At 55.0% G+C, this 16,442-nt stretch overlaps 7 protein-coding genes across 7 annotated transcripts; 4 read left to right on the top strand and 3 right to left on the bottom strand.

Annotated features, from left to right (window-relative positions):
- Window positions 1-54: 54 nt before the first annotated feature.
- Window positions 55-3,530, top strand: L969DRAFT_91802 (uncharacterized protein; the record flags this gene model as incomplete). The annotated part of the gene is made up of 3 exons (XM_014715485.1): window positions 55-1,224; window positions 1,271-2,605; window positions 2,655-3,530. The coding sequence occupies 3 exons, from the start codon at window positions 55-57 to the stop codon at window positions 3,528-3,530; spliced, it is 3,381 nt and encodes a 1,126-aa protein (XP_014570971.1).
- L969DRAFT_21242 (uncharacterized protein) lies at window positions 3,513-4,859 on the bottom strand. The gene is made up of 2 exons (XM_014714954.1): window positions 4,424-4,859; window positions 3,513-4,372 (listed from the first exon to the last, which is right to left on the bottom strand). The coding sequence occupies exons 1-2, from the start codon at window positions 4,821-4,823 to the stop codon at window positions 3,660-3,662; spliced, it is 1,113 nt and encodes a 370-aa protein (XP_014570440.1). The 5' UTR covers window positions 4,824-4,859; the 3' UTR covers window positions 3,513-3,659.
- Window positions 4,860-4,926: 67 nt separating this feature from the next.
- Window positions 4,927-6,581, top strand: L969DRAFT_56834 (uncharacterized protein). The gene is made up of 2 exons (XM_014715484.1): window positions 4,927-5,565; window positions 5,622-6,581. The coding sequence occupies exons 1-2, from the start codon at window positions 4,975-4,977 to the stop codon at window positions 6,264-6,266; spliced, it is 1,236 nt and encodes a 411-aa protein (XP_014570970.1). The 5' UTR covers window positions 4,927-4,974; the 3' UTR covers window positions 6,267-6,581.
- A 67-nt stretch (window positions 6,582-6,648) lies between these two features.
- L969DRAFT_84203 (uncharacterized protein) lies at window positions 6,649-7,977 on the top strand. Its single transcript, XM_014715483.1, has 7 exons — window positions 6,649-6,930; window positions 6,986-7,107; window positions 7,155-7,371; window positions 7,430-7,592; window positions 7,651-7,769; window positions 7,819-7,870; window positions 7,933-7,977. The coding sequence occupies exons 1-7, from the start codon at window positions 6,679-6,681 to the stop codon at window positions 7,965-7,967; spliced, it is 960 nt and encodes a 319-aa protein (XP_014570969.1). The 5' UTR covers window positions 6,649-6,678; the 3' UTR covers window positions 7,968-7,977.
- A 77-nt stretch (window positions 7,978-8,054) lies between these two features.
- Window positions 8,055-12,256, bottom strand: L969DRAFT_14551 (uncharacterized protein; the record flags this gene model as incomplete). The annotated part of the gene is made up of 5 exons (XM_014714900.1): window positions 8,055-8,234; window positions 8,291-8,408; window positions 8,459-8,542; window positions 8,601-11,491; window positions 11,546-12,256. The coding sequence occupies 5 exons, from the start codon at window positions 12,254-12,256 to the stop codon at window positions 8,055-8,057; spliced, it is 3,984 nt and encodes a 1,327-aa protein (XP_014570386.1).
- A 370-nt stretch (window positions 12,257-12,626) lies between these two features.
- L969DRAFT_91797 (uncharacterized protein) lies at window positions 12,627-13,942 on the top strand (the record flags this gene model as incomplete). Its single annotated transcript, XM_014715482.1, has 3 exons — window positions 12,627-12,656; window positions 12,712-12,990; window positions 13,046-13,942. 3 exons carry the CDS (start codon window positions 12,627-12,629, stop codon window positions 13,940-13,942), a joined length of 1,206 nt encoding a protein of 401 aa, XP_014570968.1.
- A 38-nt stretch (window positions 13,943-13,980) lies between these two features.
- L969DRAFT_43352 (uncharacterized protein) lies at window positions 13,981-16,382 on the bottom strand (the record flags this gene model as incomplete). The annotated part of the gene is made up of 4 exons (XM_014715481.1): window positions 13,981-14,161; window positions 14,212-14,576; window positions 14,626-14,865; window positions 14,925-16,382. 4 exons carry the CDS (start codon window positions 16,380-16,382, stop codon window positions 13,981-13,983), a joined length of 2,244 nt encoding a protein of 747 aa, XP_014570967.1.
- Between the last annotated feature and the right edge of the window lie 60 nt (window positions 16,383-16,442).

Genomic DNA, 16,442 nt, shown 5'->3' with positions numbered 1-16,442 from the left:
CACTGCTCCCTTGTCTCGCTGCTGCACCTGCTTCTAGCACTCTGAAGACGCACCATGCTCATCGAATACACATCAGACGGACGGCGCATCCTCTGGCCTAACGACCCAGACAAACAAGCTCAGAAGATCGTGCCGTCCAATGTCAAAGGAGACTTCACCGCGCCTCAGCTGGCCCATGAGGATGGCAAGAACGGGCAGTGGTGTCCAGAGATGATCGATCACCACCTCGAGAAATCGCCCGATCACCTCTACGCCGTCTTTCCCCTGCGAGATGGCTCAGGAACGCAAGAGGTCACTTGGCGCGAGTTCGCTCAGGCTGCACTGAGAGCGGCTCATCTCGTAAGCGATGCTGTAGCCAAGCTCGACAGTCCATTGCCGCCTGTGCTCGACGGCTACGATGGGCCAACAGAGACGATCTGCATCATGACCCGCGGCGACTCCATCGTCACGTACGCGCTCATGTACGGCATCATGAGAGCTGGCTACACCGTCTTTCCGCTCTCGCCGCGCAATTCTGCCCATGCACAGGAACATCTGCTCAAGACAGTCAACTGCCGCATCGTCCTCGTCGAGTACGAGCCTACTGAGCCTGATTCGATCAAAACCAACCTAGATCGTCTCGCTGCAGGCGTCATTGCATCTCTCCAAGCACAAGATCATGCCATCGTTGCTGTTCATGCACCTCATCGAGAGCTGCTCTTCGACGCTGATGAGACACCCTCTCACCTCTCGCCTATTACAAAGACGAGCAATCTCTGGCTCAATCATAGCCCCCTCTTGCTTCATTCATCCGGTACCACGAGCGTGCCCAAAGTCGTTCGTCTCACCTACCGCGTCTTAGCAGACTGGCTCAGCCACTGGCGTCTACGTGATCCAGAAGCAGGCGTGCGATACGGCTCGGCAGGACTGCCAGTTCAGCATACCTATGGCGTTGCTGTCGGCATGTGCGCCACTGCAGCTACGGGCGGTGTGCTCGCCGTCTTTGAGCCTGCTAAGCTCGGTGAAGATCCCATCGTACCCGATCCGTCCAATCTGCTCGATGTGTTTGAGGCAACGAATGTTCGTCTGCCCACTCTCACGCCGTCGATTGTAGAGGGCATGGCGAAGGATCCTGCCTTGCTGGCTCGTCTGAAAGGCTTCAAGGCCGTCTTCTCGGGCGGCGGGCCTCTGTCTACCGAGATCGGCGACTACCTCAATACTCAAGGCATCGTCGTCATCAATGCTGTACGTCCTTTCTCGGATCTGCAGGGTCACACTGACGGACGAGCAGTTCGGAGCTACCGAGACTGGCTTCCTGCAGTCTATCACGCCTGCCACGGATGGGGGCCCAGGCGAATGGCGATACAATGCCTTTTCACCCCAACGTTTGCCTCGATTGGAAGAGACTGCTGCCGGCTCAGGGATTTACGAACTGTTTGTGCTCGAGCACGAGCGCTATCACCCTCTCTCCGTTACTGGATCAGAGTTCAAGAGCCCGTTCGATGGCAGGGTGCATCGTGCATACCCCACAAAAGATCTCATGGAGCAGCACGCGACAGACCCGCTTCGATTTGCCATTGTCGGACGAGCGGACGATCAGATCATGCTCTCTACCGGCGAGAAGATTGCTCCTGCACCCATTGAAGACGTGCTCAATGCTTCGCCTTTGATCAGTACCGCCATCATCTTTGGCCGCGGTCGGGAGTCTGCTGGTGTCCTCATCGATCCTGCCAGACCGATTGCGCCAGATGACATGGAAGCTCATGAAACGCTCAAACGAGAGTTGCGACCCGATCTCGACAAGGCAAATAAGATCGCGCCTGCTCATGCCAGGTTATTCATCGAGTCCATTGTCTTTGTGCATACTAGCAAGCCCATCAGCGACTACCTCACCCAGAAGGGCAGCGTCAAGAAGGTCGCTCTCATCAAGGCCTATGAGACCGAAATCGACGCGCTCGCCTCTTCTGCTAGTCATGACGATGTTGCCGCGCCAGCGGATCTGACCCCAGCCTCTATCCTCACCTTCGTACGAGACCTCGTCAATACAAAGCTCAAGCCAGTGCTCAGTGTACGTGCGGACGACAACGACGACATCTTCAACCTGGGCTGCGACTCGCTCTTTGCAATGCGGATCTTCTCCTCGCTGCGCTTACTGTTGCCTCGGATCGCTGATCGAATGTCAAGCAACATCGTCTTTCGCTTTCCCACGATCGCTCGTCTGTCCGGCGAGCTGACTCGTCTGATTTCTGGCGGCGGCGAGGACTCGTATGCTGCTACCAAGCTCGAAGCAATGACAGAGATGGTCGACAAGTACACTCAGTCATTCGCAAATCATGTCGTCAATCCAGACAATGTCATTGCGACGACGGGCGCAGTAGTACTGCTCACCGGATCGACAGGTGGCCTCGGTGCTTTCGCGCTGGCTCGCTTGCTGAACGATCCTGCCGTCTGCCGCGTCTATGCTCTCAATCGTCGCTCGACGCGAAAGACGGTACAAGAGCGACAGCGAACTGCATTCCTAGACGTTGGCATCGATGCTGCTCTCCTGTCCTCGCCCAAGCTCGCCTTACTTGCAGGCGATCTCTCCGAGGTCTCACTCGGTCTGGCCGATGATGTCTATGATGAGGTGCGCCTTGTTGGCATAGAGCGATCTCCATTCTGATACGGTGACACAGATCCGATGCTCGCTGACGACCATCATCCATAATTCTTGGCAACTCAACTTCAGCCTCTCGCTTGCTTCCTTCGAACCTCTCGTATGTAGCGTGCGTCGGCTTGTCGATTTTGCGCTCGCTTCACCACGGCCTCAGCCGCCTCACTTTGTCTTTACCTCGTCCATCGGCACGCTGATGTCGTATCGCTCTAGCAAATCCGTCCCGGAAGAACGCCTGCCCGATCTTGCAGTCTCGCTCGGAAATGGCTATGGCGAATCGAAGCGAGTGGGCGAGGAAGTCCTATTTGCCGCATCTGAGCTGCACGGCTTGCCCGTGACGATCCTCCGCATTGGCCAGCTTTGCGGTGCAACGTCGAGCGGATACTGGGCTTCGAGTGACTGGGTGCCTGCGATTGTCAAGAGCGGCGAGATGCTGGGCGAGCTGCCCGATATGGCTCAGCAAGTCGATTGGCTCCCGATCGATGTGGCAGGTCGGTCGACTGCCGAATTCGCTCTACAATCGCGGCAAGGCGTCGCCTACCGTCATCTTATCCATCATGAGCGTTTGGCTTGGCACGATATCTTCGAACGCTTCTCCCAGCTTCTGGGCGCGAAGCTCGTGGACTATCCCACTTGGCTCGAGAGACTTCGCAAGTCTGGTCAGACGAACGGCGCGGCCGACGCAGCTCATGCTAATCCTGCACTGAAGCTGCTGGACTTTTACACTGGCATGGCTCTTTCGACCGGCGCCCTGACGCTCCGGCAGACAAAGACGCTCGAAGAGTCGAGCGAACTCAGATCGGCTGCTTCGCTAACGCTCCACGATGTGAAGCAATGGCATAGCTGCTGGACTCGAGCTGGTCTGCTCACACTCATGCCTGATCTGATCACTCTGTAGGAGTGATAGAACTGAGAATGCATGCAATAGATTGTACAACGATAGGCTGCGAGTGATTTGCGAGGATGCGAGGATGCGATATGTAGTGCGAATGTGAGGTTGCGAGGGCGACAGCGCGTGAAGGATAGCTCAGTGACGACCAGCGTTTGAGGTATACATAGGGGTGAGATTCTTGCGGTCGTAGTTAGTCAGCATAGGTGTGCGGATCTCGTTCTCGCGCAGCCAGGTAGAAGCGCAAACAACGCGCTCCTCTTCGTATTCGCTGGCCGCATCAGACAGATCCGACAGAGGCGACGGCGAACGATCGAGCGTGCTATAGTCTACACGAGCAGTTCGACCAGACGGAGCGCGACGTTCAGGTACGTCTAGCCAGTCGCTTTCGAAAGGCCGAGCGTCGACGGGCGAAGGTGTGACACCCTGGGAGGCGTGCGAAGGACTGGGCCAGGTATCGATGCTGAAGGTAGGCGTAATGGGCGCATTGGTGAGCTCTGTGAAGCGACCCGAATCTGACGAGTCTTGCGATGCGCGCGACATGATCATCGGGCGGGCACTAGCCACTTGCGATTCGGCAATGAGGTTCTCGAGCCAAGGTGCCACAGTATCACGACCGCCCGAAGCGAAGAACTGCTTGACGGCAAAGTAGTCCTTGCGTGCTTGAGGTTTGACGCCCGACTTGTCAGATTCGATTGCCTTGACAAGTGCCTTCATGAGCTCCTGCTTGCTCTTTGCATGCGTCTTGTAGAACGTATTCCAGCCCGAACGACGACGAGCATTGACGAGCCAGGTCTGAAGACGCTTGACGGTTGTGTGGCCATTGATGAGGCATACCATCGCATGCTTGTCTGAACAAAGGCGTCAGCTCGCGATGCCTTTGTTTGGGCTAAGATGCTTACTTTCTGGCTTTGGGAATGGCCAAGCGAGGTGGTCGAGAATCCACTGACGCCATGGTGTATAGTCTATGAGGTCTGCTCCCGTTTGCGATGACTTGGGCGAGCTGATGAGGGAGTGATGCGTGGGTGCCTTCGTTGAATTATGCGATGAGAGCAGGTCCGAGGTTTGCATTAGGCTGACAGTGACTGTTTTGCTTACAAGTCGACCATACTCGCAATGCGTATTCGCAAAAAGGGCTAGCATGCATAGCTTTGTGACTGCTTCCGAGGGCAGCTCGGCTAGCTCTTGATCAGTGCGAGACTGTAACGAGATGCTCTCTCGCAGCGCCTGCCTGGCCGCAGCATCGTCGAAGGCCGAAGCCTCGATGAGAAGGATACCGAGATGATCTATAATGCCTTCCATGCCTGCATAGTCTCGTTGTGACACGACGGTCTGGCGCGCCAGGAGACAGATCACGTTGCGGAGCGCGGCGGAGATATGCATGGCCACACGCGCTCGTCCAGAGCGTTCGTGTACCCACGTGTGTCTCCTATATTCAGGCAGGCACCGACTCATGGCGCAAAGCACGGCAATAGACTGGGCTCAGTTATCCACGCATCTCGCCCAGCAAGTGTCTCAGCTTCCAGTCCTGTCGTCTACGGCCCATGTTTCGGTCGCCTACAAGTCTTTCATCCCTGTTTGCCAGCCAGTGTGCTGGCAAGAATTCGAGCAGCGAAGTTTCAGACTTATTGGCGACCACAATACTGTCACATCACTCAGTAAAGCCTTGTCTGACTGCTATGATGATGCCGTTCGAGATATCAGATCGGACGCCCAAGTCAGTGCTGCCAAAATAATAGCTATTGCAGACACAAGCCATGACAGTGATCTGAGCAAGCTCGCACATCGATTATGCACAGCTCTCGAAGATCGTGCGCAGGCTGAAATGCACAGAGCCGTAAACCTGTTCTCGCGCGAAGGCCTCAAAATCGTCAAAGCAGCATATGCGCGCCCGACGCCTGCAATAGATTCTACCGGGACCTTCAACCCACGCGTGGCTGCCCTACTAGAAGCAGCATGGCAACAGTCCAATAAGCTCACACCAGCCGAAAAGGAGTGCCTCGCAGCAGCAACAGGCCTCAAATCGCGTCAAGTCTCCGTCTGGGTGAGCGCGCCTTTGTCTACTTTGCAAAAACACAAAAAGCTCATGGCTGCAAACAGTTTGCCAATGCTCGCCAGCGTCGTAAGAGGGCGGGCAGCGCGAAACAACCGCAGAAAAGCGCCTATAAGCCTGCAAAATACAAGTCGACTTGTTCTGACGACGCCACCGATGACGAGGCGGATGCGGATTGGGAAGCTATGGAGGAGGAAGACGAAGCTTCGCCCGAGCAAGAGACGCCTGCTCCTAATCACGTCAAAGCGGAAAGTCCCAGCAATGAAGCTGTACAAGGCGAGTATAAAATTGCGAACGATTCTGGCGCACTTGGCTATACCTCTGTCGCTTGGTCTCGCGAATCGTCCGTTGCGTCGGAATGTATTGATCAGGCCATCAGCACTATCGACGAAGCCATCTGCCTGCAGGAATGGGACTTCAACGCTGCTCACACTCAGGTAGCGGAAGGACCGTTCATCAAAGCCAACGCCGGCGAACTCACTCTGGCGCCCTATCCCCTCGATGCCCTGCGTCAATCGCTCAAGCAAGAGTCGTCATACGACGAGCTCGAGTCTGAGATGGCAGCTTACTGGGATCGTGTCGTCGCTTTACCTGCGATGGACTACTCACCGGCTCATCAGTTTGCTGAGCTGCCCCATCTTGGCGATCAATTTGACTTTACCATACCTGGCAATGCCTTTAAATGCCTTTAACTCGCTTGGCTCGCCCATCGCCGCCTAGCATTTGCCTCTTCAGGCTCGCTTGATACTTATTTCGCATTCTGTCATTCGCATCTATACCTCGCATCTGCACATATACATCCTCACACTCGCATCTCATCTGTTCGACGCCCAACTATTCGCACTAACGCATTCTCGCAATCTCTGTCGACGGCTGTTTCGTAGCTCGCATTACCCACTCGTTTGCATCCGTCGCATCATCTCCTGCCATCTGCTTATTGCTACCTACGACTGCATCTCGCATCTCGCAACTGACGTCTGGCATACTCTGCATTGCATTGCTCGCATCTCATGTATAGCTACTTAGAGATTGCATCGTTTCCCTCTTGACGTGCTTGACATTTTGCTATCGCGTCGGTCGTTGACATCACCGATCACTGCAGCCATGAACAGGAGCCTTGCACAGACTCTGCTGGGCACGGCAACCCTAGCGAAGCCCTTGATACCACCAAGTAGAGCACTCCGACAAGTGCAGCTCCATTCGATCGCCGCGAGGAGTCGACCTGCACAGACGAAATGGCCGAGCTCATCGCAACCGAGGCATAACTCATCTTACGACTATGACGAAGCCACTCGTGCGCCACCTCCCTCTGCACTCTCCCGACTGTCAGGTGCAACGATCGTACTAGCATGCATTGTAGGCCCACGACTCACCCTCATCTGGCAAGATACTGTCTGATGCACGTCTGCAGCCTCTCGTTGCATTTGCACTCGGATCATGGCAGATCAAACGGCTCAGGTGGAAAGTAGCCCTCATCGACGAGCTAGAGGAGAAGCTACAGCGGGACACACTCAGGCTGCCGCGCAAAGTCAAGTAGGCTCGCCCCACTGCGGTGTGTGCAACGCTCACAATGCGAGCAGCCCCGAAGCGATACCTGAGTTTGCCTGGCGCAAGGTATACGTCGAAGGCGAGTTTGACCACTCAAAGGAGATCTTGCTCGGGCCAAGGACAAAGGACAACGTGCTGGGCTACTTCCTCATCACCCCTCTTCGACGCGAAGGAGGCGAGACCATCCTCGTCAATCGCGGCTTCGTCCCCCGGGAGAAGATGGATCAATCCACCCGGCCAGAGTCTCTCGTGCGTCTCGCTGCCTTTCAGGGGTGTTGCACAGCCTGAAGCTGCCTGAACCGCACAGACAGCAGGTCTGTTTCGCATGGTGGGCATGTTGCGTACGCAAGACCGCAAGAACATGTTCACACCGCCCAACTCCCCCGAACGAGGCCAGTGGAATTTTGCAGACATCGACGCCATGGCCCACTACTGCGGAGCCTCACCCGTGCTCGTTGACGATATCTTTGGTTCGTCACAGAGGTTGCTCCCAGTTGCCTTGGCTCTGACGTTGCTCTGGGCGAACAGAAGGACATGCAGGCGAGTCTGCTGCGCAGCTACAGCGAGGCATCCCAGTCGGTCGATCTGCAACGATTGAGCTGCGCAACATGCACGCAACGTACGCAGTCACCTGGTATGCATTATCGGTACGTCAGAGGCTCGTCTGTGGAAGATCCAGCCTCACCAAGCAAGCAGGCCATCACCGCAGTCATGCTCGTCCGCTTGTTACGGCGTGCTCCAGCGAGAGGTGGGCCAGGCTTCGGCGCATCAACAGATCATACGCTGACAGCGAGCCGATTGAGCGCGCAGGCAAGACATTTGCGAATACAAAGCTACCTCAATAGCAATGCACCCTTTTTTTCATTCGCTCGAAGTGCATTGACCTGAGCGAGTAGTACAACAATCTGTGAGACGGCCGAAGTAGTGCCGATCTACATAGGCGGCGGCGTGCCTGCGAAGCCATTGCTGCTAGGTGAAGAGCTGGCCCGGCTGGAGGGCGAGTCTGCCCCGTGACCGTTGACCATTGCCTGTTGGCCCGGATTTTCGTTCTGTCGTGCGCCAGCACCCTTTGTGAATACAATGCGCGTCGCTATATTCATCGCTTGGAGTTCCTGTGGACGGGCAAGTCGTTTCAAAACAAGGCTTTGAACGCATCTCGGAGACCTACGGAGAAGAGCAGCTTGGCGCTGTAGGGCACGAGGACTTGCGAGATGGCCGTCTTGTTCTTGCATGCTCGGCACTCGAAGGTTTGCTTCATCAGGTTGGCAATCGCAGTCATGCCGCAACTGGGATGGATGTCAGCATAGTACAGAAAGGCAGCAGTCAGTGGACGCACATATCGCAGACATGAATGCGGAAAGCGTCGCTCGCCTCGAACATACGTTCCTTGAGGAATCCTGCGACGCCATGTGCGATCATGCTGTCCGCGTGCAGACACAAAGTAAGCGTATGCCAGCTTGAATGACCCCGGCACTGACCAATCTCGCTCCATTTCTCCAAATCGGAGACCGCCATCTCGACTACGACCTTCGACAGGCTGACGCGTCAGGATCTGCACCGGGCCACGAGCCCGAGAATGGATCTTGTCATCGACCATATGCTTCAGACGCTGATAGTATGTCGGACCGAGATAGACCTGCGCAGCCAGCTTGCGACCCGTATGACCATTCGACATGATCTCCAGACCACGATCTTGGAACCCTTGAGCTTTAAGTACAGACGAAACCGAATCAACAGTGACATCGGAAAAGGGCGTAGCATCGCCTTCTTGGCCCGTCAGAGCGGAAACTTTGCTGAGCAGACATTCGACCAAATGGCCAATCGTCATTCGCGAAGGGATAGCGTGTGGATTGATGATGAGATCCGGTACGATGCCTTCTGACGTGAAAGGCATATCGTTCTGCTGGTAGGTGATACCGATCGTACCCTTCTGACCATGACGCGAGGCAAACTTGTCGCCCGTCTGAGGTATGCGAGTAGAGCGAACTCGTACTTTTGCAAACTTGAGTCCGTCTGCGTTCGTTGTGATCATGACACGATCGATGTAGCCCTCTTCGGTGCTCTTGAGAGGCGTCGACACATCTCGCTTGACGTGATCTTTCGTTCGCTGACCGAGCTCTTCAGAGTCTGGCGCAATCGGAGCAGTCTTACCAATGATAATATCACCACCTCTGACTTGCTCGCCCACGCGCACAAAGCCATCATCGCCTAGCTTGTCGTACGTACCTCGCTTGAGACGGAGCGTATCAAGTCGACTTGGCTTCTCGAAGCTCTCCATCTGTAGCGCACCTTGCCGTTTCTCGGTATCCATATAAGTACGGTAGTAGAAACTTCTGAAGAGACCGCGATCGATAGCGCTTTGGTTCATGATGACCGAATCTTCTTGGTTATAGCCCGAATAGCATAAAATGGCAACGATAGCATTTTGACCGGCAGGTAATTGTCTGAAGTGCAGATAGTCCATCGATCGCGTAGTGGCCAGCGGCTTTTGCGGGTAGAACAGAATGTTTGCCATTGTATCGAGACGGACTTGATAATTGGTCAGGTAGACGCCCATGGCTTGCTTGCCCATCGCAGACTGATATGTGTTACGAGGTGACTGATTGTGATCAGGGAAAGGAATGATGGAAGCACAGATACCCAAGATCATAGCTGGATGGATCTCGCAATGGGTCCATCGCTGAGCTTGACTGGCCGTAATGGCAGAGCGCAACCGAGCAGTGGGATCAACTCCTTGTTTTGCGTGATCCTTATCATGAGCATAGTAAGCAGCTTCGAGGTCCTCATAGGTCATGCAGATCATGGCCATCTCTTCCTCTTCAGCATCGAGAAACTCGACGATACCCCAGTTTGTCATGTCGTCAAAGCCTGCAGCGTAGTCGGAAGCCGGATCGCGCATGAGCAAGTCAAGATGACAGCGTCTTAGACGTAGCTGCTGGTCTTGCACAATGAGGAGCGGTCGACAGACACGACCAGGGTCGGCGAAGATCCGGATCTCGCGCTCGCGAATATCTCGGACGATACTGACAGACTTGTTGAGAGTACCGGTTCGTCGCAATCTGAGCAAGACCTTCATGAGTACATCTGGGTTGGGATGCACGCCTTGCCAGAAACCGTTGACAAAGACTTTGGCACCTTTGCGCAGATCCGTCACTTCTTCGAGCGAGACTGACCCCCAATCTTGCAAAAAGTCGATGATCGGTCTTATCGCCGTGCCGACGGTGATGTAGGACATCAGAGCCAAGTTTTTGACCAGACCGCACGCTTGACCTTCAGGCGTCTCGGCAGGACAGACCATACCCCAATGTGTGTTATGCAACTGACGAGGTTTCGCGATCTTGCCATCACGACCAATTGGTGTATTCGTCCTTCGCAAATGCGATAGGGTCGACGCAAACGTATAACGGTTGAGCACTTGCGAGACACCCGCGCGAGCTGCGGCTGCTTTCTTCTGTTCGCCCCAATTGCCTGTAGCGAGAGAATACTTGAGTCCGTTCGTGATCGTTGAGGCTCGTATGGCATTGTTCATCTTGAACTCCTTCTGCGTGTCGACGCACTTTTGCAGGTACCGGTAGACGTCTTTGATCATCTTCTTGAAGAGCGTTCGGAAAAGACTGGCAACAAGTGGGCCTGCCAGATCGAGTCTCTTCTTGCCAAAGTGATCACGATCGTCTAGGTCTCTTCTTTGCATGGCCGCCATGAGCAGTCGGTGGATCATGTAGCCGAAGAAGTAGGCCTTCTTTTGATGTGAGCCTGCAGATGTCGAGACGTGCGGCAAGACCTCCTTTTGCAAGACATCGCGAGCGTACTGGATACGCTTGTCGCGAGTGAGTCCGGCAGCAGTACCACGTCGCCCAATAAAGTCGAGAGCGACGTTCTGATCTTGCACGGGGAAGGCCTCTTCTAGGGAAGGCTTGAGCAGCTCGTACATGTCGGTGTCGTTGGGATCGTAACAGATGTGCTGGAGAATGTCCTTGTCGGGTATGATGCCCAGCGCACGGAAGACGACTAGGATCGGTATATCGGCACGAATATAAGGCAGAGTAACACGGATGACTGAGCCTGTCGCGCCACCAACTTTGTCGGGATTGCCGGCCCGCATCATCTTGACGGTCAAGCTGGAGGGTGTCTGACTGCCCGACTCGACGACACTGCGGATCTCTGCTAGGTAGGCAATGGGCGACGGAGGAGCTTTGCCAAAGACGTAAACGGTGTTGCCCGCCATTCTCTCTTGCGCAATGAGGACCTTTTCGGAGCCGTTGATGATAAAGTAACCTCCCTTGTCAAGCGGGCACTCGTCAGCATTGAAAAGTGCGTCCTCTTCCATCTTGAGCAGATGACAGAATCTGGACTTGATCATCATCGGAACCTGCGGTACAAGCTTTGTCACCTTGCAAGGCAAGGCTGTCAGATTTCAACTCACCTTGCCGAGATATTCTCGGTGCTGGGAGATCTGTTGCATGCCCGCCTCGTCCTCCTCTGTGATCCATTCGATCTCACCGTTCTCATCGAGCTCGCCATCGGGATGGGGTACTTTGACGGTCATACTGACGTCGACATAGAGGGGTGACGAATAAGTGAGGTTCCTGAGTCGAGCCTCTTGGGGGAAGAGAGCGGCGACAGATCCGTCTGCTTCGGTCTGAGTGGGTTGCGACAGATAGACCTGGCCAAAGTTGATCTCATATCTCCTCAGCTTCTCTGCGGTGCCTTGGAACTGCAGCTCTTGATCGAGTACGAGCTTTGAGTTCTCGTCGACGATTTCCTGCATACTGTTGTTGAGGAAATCGTTGAAGGAGTCGATCTGCTGGGACACGAGAGACTTGATCTGTTTCTTTGGCCCACTGGAGAAGTAGTTGTCTGTCATCGTCCAGGGATCGTCAACATGCCAATACATTGGCAAGGGACCGTCGTCTTCTGGGTCTGCAATGGGCACATTGTCCCGATCAAAGTAGATCCGCCGGGTCCCCTCAACGTATGCGCCCGTCCGCCCGTCCGCTGGCTTGTCGTCTGACTCTGAAAAGGGCGAGTCGACGTCGATGCCATTGGCCTGCGTCGAGCCTGCCGTGTCACGGAGGTACGCTTTGGCGACAGACTCGTCGTCATCGTCGATCTTGATCTGATCTGCACCCACCATCTTGCTTCAGGTATGGCAGAGCAAGCAGACAGGGCGACGAGAAGGAGTGTGGAAGGGTGACTCAGTCAAGAGCTCTCTTTCACTTTTTGCGCGCGCGGTCGAGGGCGGGGAGCGCCTCAACTGTCACTTGTCGAGGTCGGCAGACAGTCTCTGTTCGCCCTCTGACCGAGTGACGAGCGCTTGCGTCTTGCGTGTCTCACAAGCTAGGCACGGCGGGTTTTGGCTCGCGCTGGCGAATATCTTTTCAAGAAGGCTTTTCAAGTCTGTCGGGCAGATCTTGCGTGGCCAGCTCGGCGGCGGCAACGAGGGACGCCAGTCAACCGACCACCTTGCCAGCCTTTCTTCGTCTGACCAACAACAATCAGCCAAGATGGGAGGGGGAGATCTCAACATGAAGAAGGCGAGTCGCTCATCCTCAGCTTCTCCGGAGTAGCTGACCAGCTCGTCCCTTGCAGAGTTGGCATCCGCTCTTACAAGTCAACCAAGAGCGAGTATGGAAGGAGGAGAAGAAAGCGCTCGAGGAGCGCAAGATGCTCTCTCAGCTTGCCAAAGAGCGTGCCGAAGAACGAGCTCTGGCCGAACTACAACAGCTGAACGGCAAGAGGGAGGAAAGGGTCGAATGGCTTTATGCTACGCCTAGCACAGGCGAGGGAGGCAACAAGGAAGAGCTGGAGGCCTACTTGCTCGGAAAGAAGAACGTCGTCGATCTCTTCAAAGCGCAAGATCAGAAAAAGGTACGCCTAATCGTCGTACCACTTGCGAGGTTTGGTCTGATGAAATCAATGACAGTTGGAGGCGATGAAAGCTGCTGGATCGGGCCCTGCTTCCTTCCAAGCTGTCAACTCGACCGCCAACAGTCAGCGAGACATGGCTGCAAAGATCAGGGAGGATCCCCTGCTGGCCATCAAGAAGCAAGAACAAGCAGCCTATCAGGAGCTGCTCAAAGATCCTGCCAGACTACGTGCAATTAGGGAAGCTCAAGGCGGTGAAAAGTCATCGAAGAAGCACGGTCATGAGACGAGAGAGGAGAAGGAAGCCAGACGAGCGGAGAAGCGTGCACGCAAGGAGGAAAGGCATAGCTCGTCCCATCGTCATCGGGACGAGTACGACCGTCGACGGTCAGACGACAGACGCTACGATGACGATCGATCTCGCGAACGTGAGCGCGAACGAGAAGACAGATACTCTCGACCTCGTGGCTCGTACAGACCCAGATCGCGCTCGCCCTCTCCGCGCCGACCCCGTCGTTCACCCTCGCCCGAAAGAGAAAGAGACAGCACGCGTTCGAGCGAGTACCAAGACCGTCAAATCAAGTCTGAGCCACGCGAAGAGCGTCGCACCTTCAAGTCTGAACCGCGTACGCCTGCAATGTCAGCTGCAGAGCGAGATGAAGCCGCTGCTCGAGCAAAGGAGGATGCAGCGAGACGGCTGGCAGCCATGCAATCTTCTGCACACTCTATCGCGGCTTCCCGCTCGACTCGACTGGCCGAGACGGAGAAGATCGACAAAGCTATGCTCGAGCGAGAAGAAGCACTGCGCCGCAAAGCAGCTTTGGGCAAGCAAGGCAAAGGCGACGGAGGCGTTGGTCCTGCATTCATTCGCGACCAGCAAAAGATCGTCTACGGCGGACAATCGCTTGCTCAGTCTATGCACGGCCGTCAGGGTATCAGAGTCGAACGAGACTGAGTTCATACACATGTTGTTGCATTACATCTGCGCACTTTTCATTGATGGCCAAGTAACATGTCCATGAAAGCCTTATTGCTCGGCTCGCGGCCTAGGAACTCTTTGAGCGAGTCCAGCTCGTCTCGAGATCCGCCAGGCTGCAGGATCGACTTTCTATAGCGCTTGCCAGCCTTGTCGATCGGCTCGTCTCCCCATTGACTGAACATATCAGCCGAGAACCTGCAACGCCTTGTCAGCCATCGCAGCTGAAGCATCAGGGCATGACTGACGAAAGGGAGTAGAGGTAGCCGTAGTATCCAGCAGCGTAGCCAGACATGATGTGCGCAAAGCTGCCCTCACCCGGCGCATACTCTCCATCGAATTCGACAAGCGAGATCTCCTGTCTCATCTCACACCACAGCTTCGTATAATCCAGATCAGCATCATCTGGCGTCCTTGTGTGAAGCTTCATATCGATGAGACCGAAGAAGAGCTGGCGCAGATTGAACAGGCCAGAGTTGACAAAGCGGGAAGAGATGAGCTTCTCGATGAGCTCGTCTGGCATTGGCTTCTTTGTCTTGTAATGCGCAGAAAGTTCGATAAGTTCTTTCTTGAGCCAGATGAAGTTCTCTGACAGCTGACTTGGCGCCTCCACCTGTACGCAGCGGGTCAGACGAGCTTCGTAAATGAAACAATGGACGCACAAAGTCGCGGGCTACGTTGGTGCCGTGAAAGCGAGAGTATCGGGTCTTTGAGAGCAGCTGGTGATAGGCATGACCGAATTCGTGACAGAGCGTGACGCTCTGATCGTGTGAGATTAGCGTCACTTTGTTGCCGCTCGGTTTTGCCAGATTGGCAACCATTGCCGCGGTCGGGTACGACCGATTGCCGTCTTCCTTCGTGAAGCCAGGGATGAGACCCCAAACTGCTGCGTGACCGTACTTCTGCAAGGTTCCGTCACGGGTCAGCAACGGCAGGCGTTGCTGGTATGCCGAGCTCTTACATTGTCGCGAGGGAAGAGATCGGTGTACATGAATCCCAGGAAAGGGTTCTCATTATCGGCTGCCCGGAGATCGTACGTTGCGAAGGCTTGTACGTCCTCATACCATGTTGGCGAATCGATTGGCACGAGCTCGACGCCGAGCAAGCGCTTGTAGAGTTCGAGCACTTTTGGCACAACGACGGCGACGGGCAGATACTGTTTTGCCTCTTCTTCGTCGAATGCGAGCGTTTGCTCAATGTGTAGTCTATCGTAGTATCTGTAGTCCCATACGTAGAACTTGCCATCATAAGGGATGTTGAGCTCTTTGCACTCCTTCTCTTTGAGCTTGAGCAAGACATCGCGTTCCTTGAGGCCGATCGGCTTGAGCTTCTTATACAGATCGTCAAGGAAAGCATTGACAGTCTTGACATCCTTGGCCATCTTGACCTCGAGCACGTACTCTGCCCAGTTTGCATAGCCGAGGAGTTGAGCTGCTTGTGCTCGTAATTTCATCGTCTTTTCCATGATGGGTACATTCATCGGCAGACGAGACTCGTAGCCTACGAAAGCTCTTCTGCGCGCTGTTGGTTTCTGAGCATACTTGATGACAGGCAGATAATCGGGCGTCTTGAAGGTCATGCGCAGCTTCGACGAATCATCCTTTGACTTGCTGAAGCCAGCAATGACATCTTCGGGAACGCCCTTGAGTTCATCAGCGGTAAAGTCGATAAACTCTTTGTCCTGATTGCAGTTGTTCTGGAACTCGATCGAAAGCTGCGAGATCTCATTCTTGAGCGCCTTCAACTTCTCTCGATCTGATTCGGATAAGGTCAATCCGGCCCGTTTGCCATCGCGCAGCATGCGATCAAGCAAGCGTGTTGACTCTGCGTCTAGCTTTGAGCGATCTGTGGCCTTGTCTGCTGCTTGGACAGCGTTGAAGACATCCAGTCGCATGGAGGACTCGATACCGAAATCAGCCAATGCTTGATCGGCTGCCACAGATGCCTTTCGCACGCTTTCATCCGTCGAGACGTTCTGCAGGAACTCGAGCACGCCGGTATCGTGAGCCATGGAAGCCTCATCGTGGGCCAAGGCGGAGATGACGCTATCGAAAGTGCACCTGTCATGAGGCAGCGCGGCAACTTGGTCTTGTGTCTTGCGACTGCGATCGATGCTTTCCTTTGTTAGCTTCGTGATCTCTTCTGCAGTGAAGTCCCATCGTGATGCAGCGACGGGTGGCCTGGGAAAGTCGCCTGCGGTCATGTTGTATGCGAGAATGGGCTGTGAGCTGACGGTAGCAAAGGTCGCCTTTGACAAGCTCGTGCGTGAGATCAAGTCGGCTCGAGGCAGCTGCGGCTGGCGGGATGGCAAGCGTATACAAGCAGCAGCCAAGCAGGCACGATTGAGCGTACGAATGCGTACCCTAGACCGGCTGAGCATGCAACCCACACCGTCGACGACAGTGCGCGTGATCGACATGTCGCGATCGTGTCGAGCGAGCAGAGCCACCCGCTGCGATGGACATTGCAGCAGCAGAGG

This window comes from Mixia osmundae (genome assembly GCF_000708205.1).
Source record: "Mixia osmundae IAM 14324 unplaced genomic scaffold scaffold_1, whole genome shotgun sequence".
Taxonomy (NCBI): Eukaryota; Fungi; Basidiomycota; class Mixiomycetes; order Mixiales; family Mixiaceae; genus Mixia; species Mixia osmundae.
Note: the sequence above shows the minus strand (reverse complement) of the source record. Positions and strands in the feature narration are given on the sequence as shown.

Coding starts and splice junctions, on each gene's coding strand:
- L969DRAFT_84203 (XM_014715483.1), top strand. CDS start 6,679: ATGAACAGGAGCCTTGCACAGACTCTGCTGGGCACGGCAACCCTAGCG. Junction 6,931..6,985: donor CGATCGTACTAGCATGCATT/GTAGGCCCACGA, acceptor GCACGTCTGCAG/CCTCTCGTTGCATTTGCACT. Junction 7,770..7,818: donor TCACCTGGTATGCATTATCG/GTACGTCAGAGG, acceptor CCAAGCAAGCAG/GCCATCACCGCAGTCATGCT.
- L969DRAFT_56834 (XM_014715484.1), top strand. CDS start 4,975: ATGGCGCAAAGCACGGCAATAGACTGGGCTCAGTTATCCACGCATCTC. Junction 5,566..5,621: donor CGCGTCAAGTCTCCGTCTGG/GTGAGCGCGCCT, acceptor GGCTGCAAACAG/TTTGCCAATGCTCGCCAGCG.
- L969DRAFT_21242 (XM_014714954.1), bottom strand. CDS start 4,823: ATGGAAGGCATTATAGATCATCTCGGTATCCTTCTCATCGAGGCTTCG. Junction 4,373..4,423: donor GCCATTCCCAAAGCCAGAAA/GTAAGCATCTTA, acceptor GCCTTTGTTCAG/ACAAGCATGCGATGGTATGC.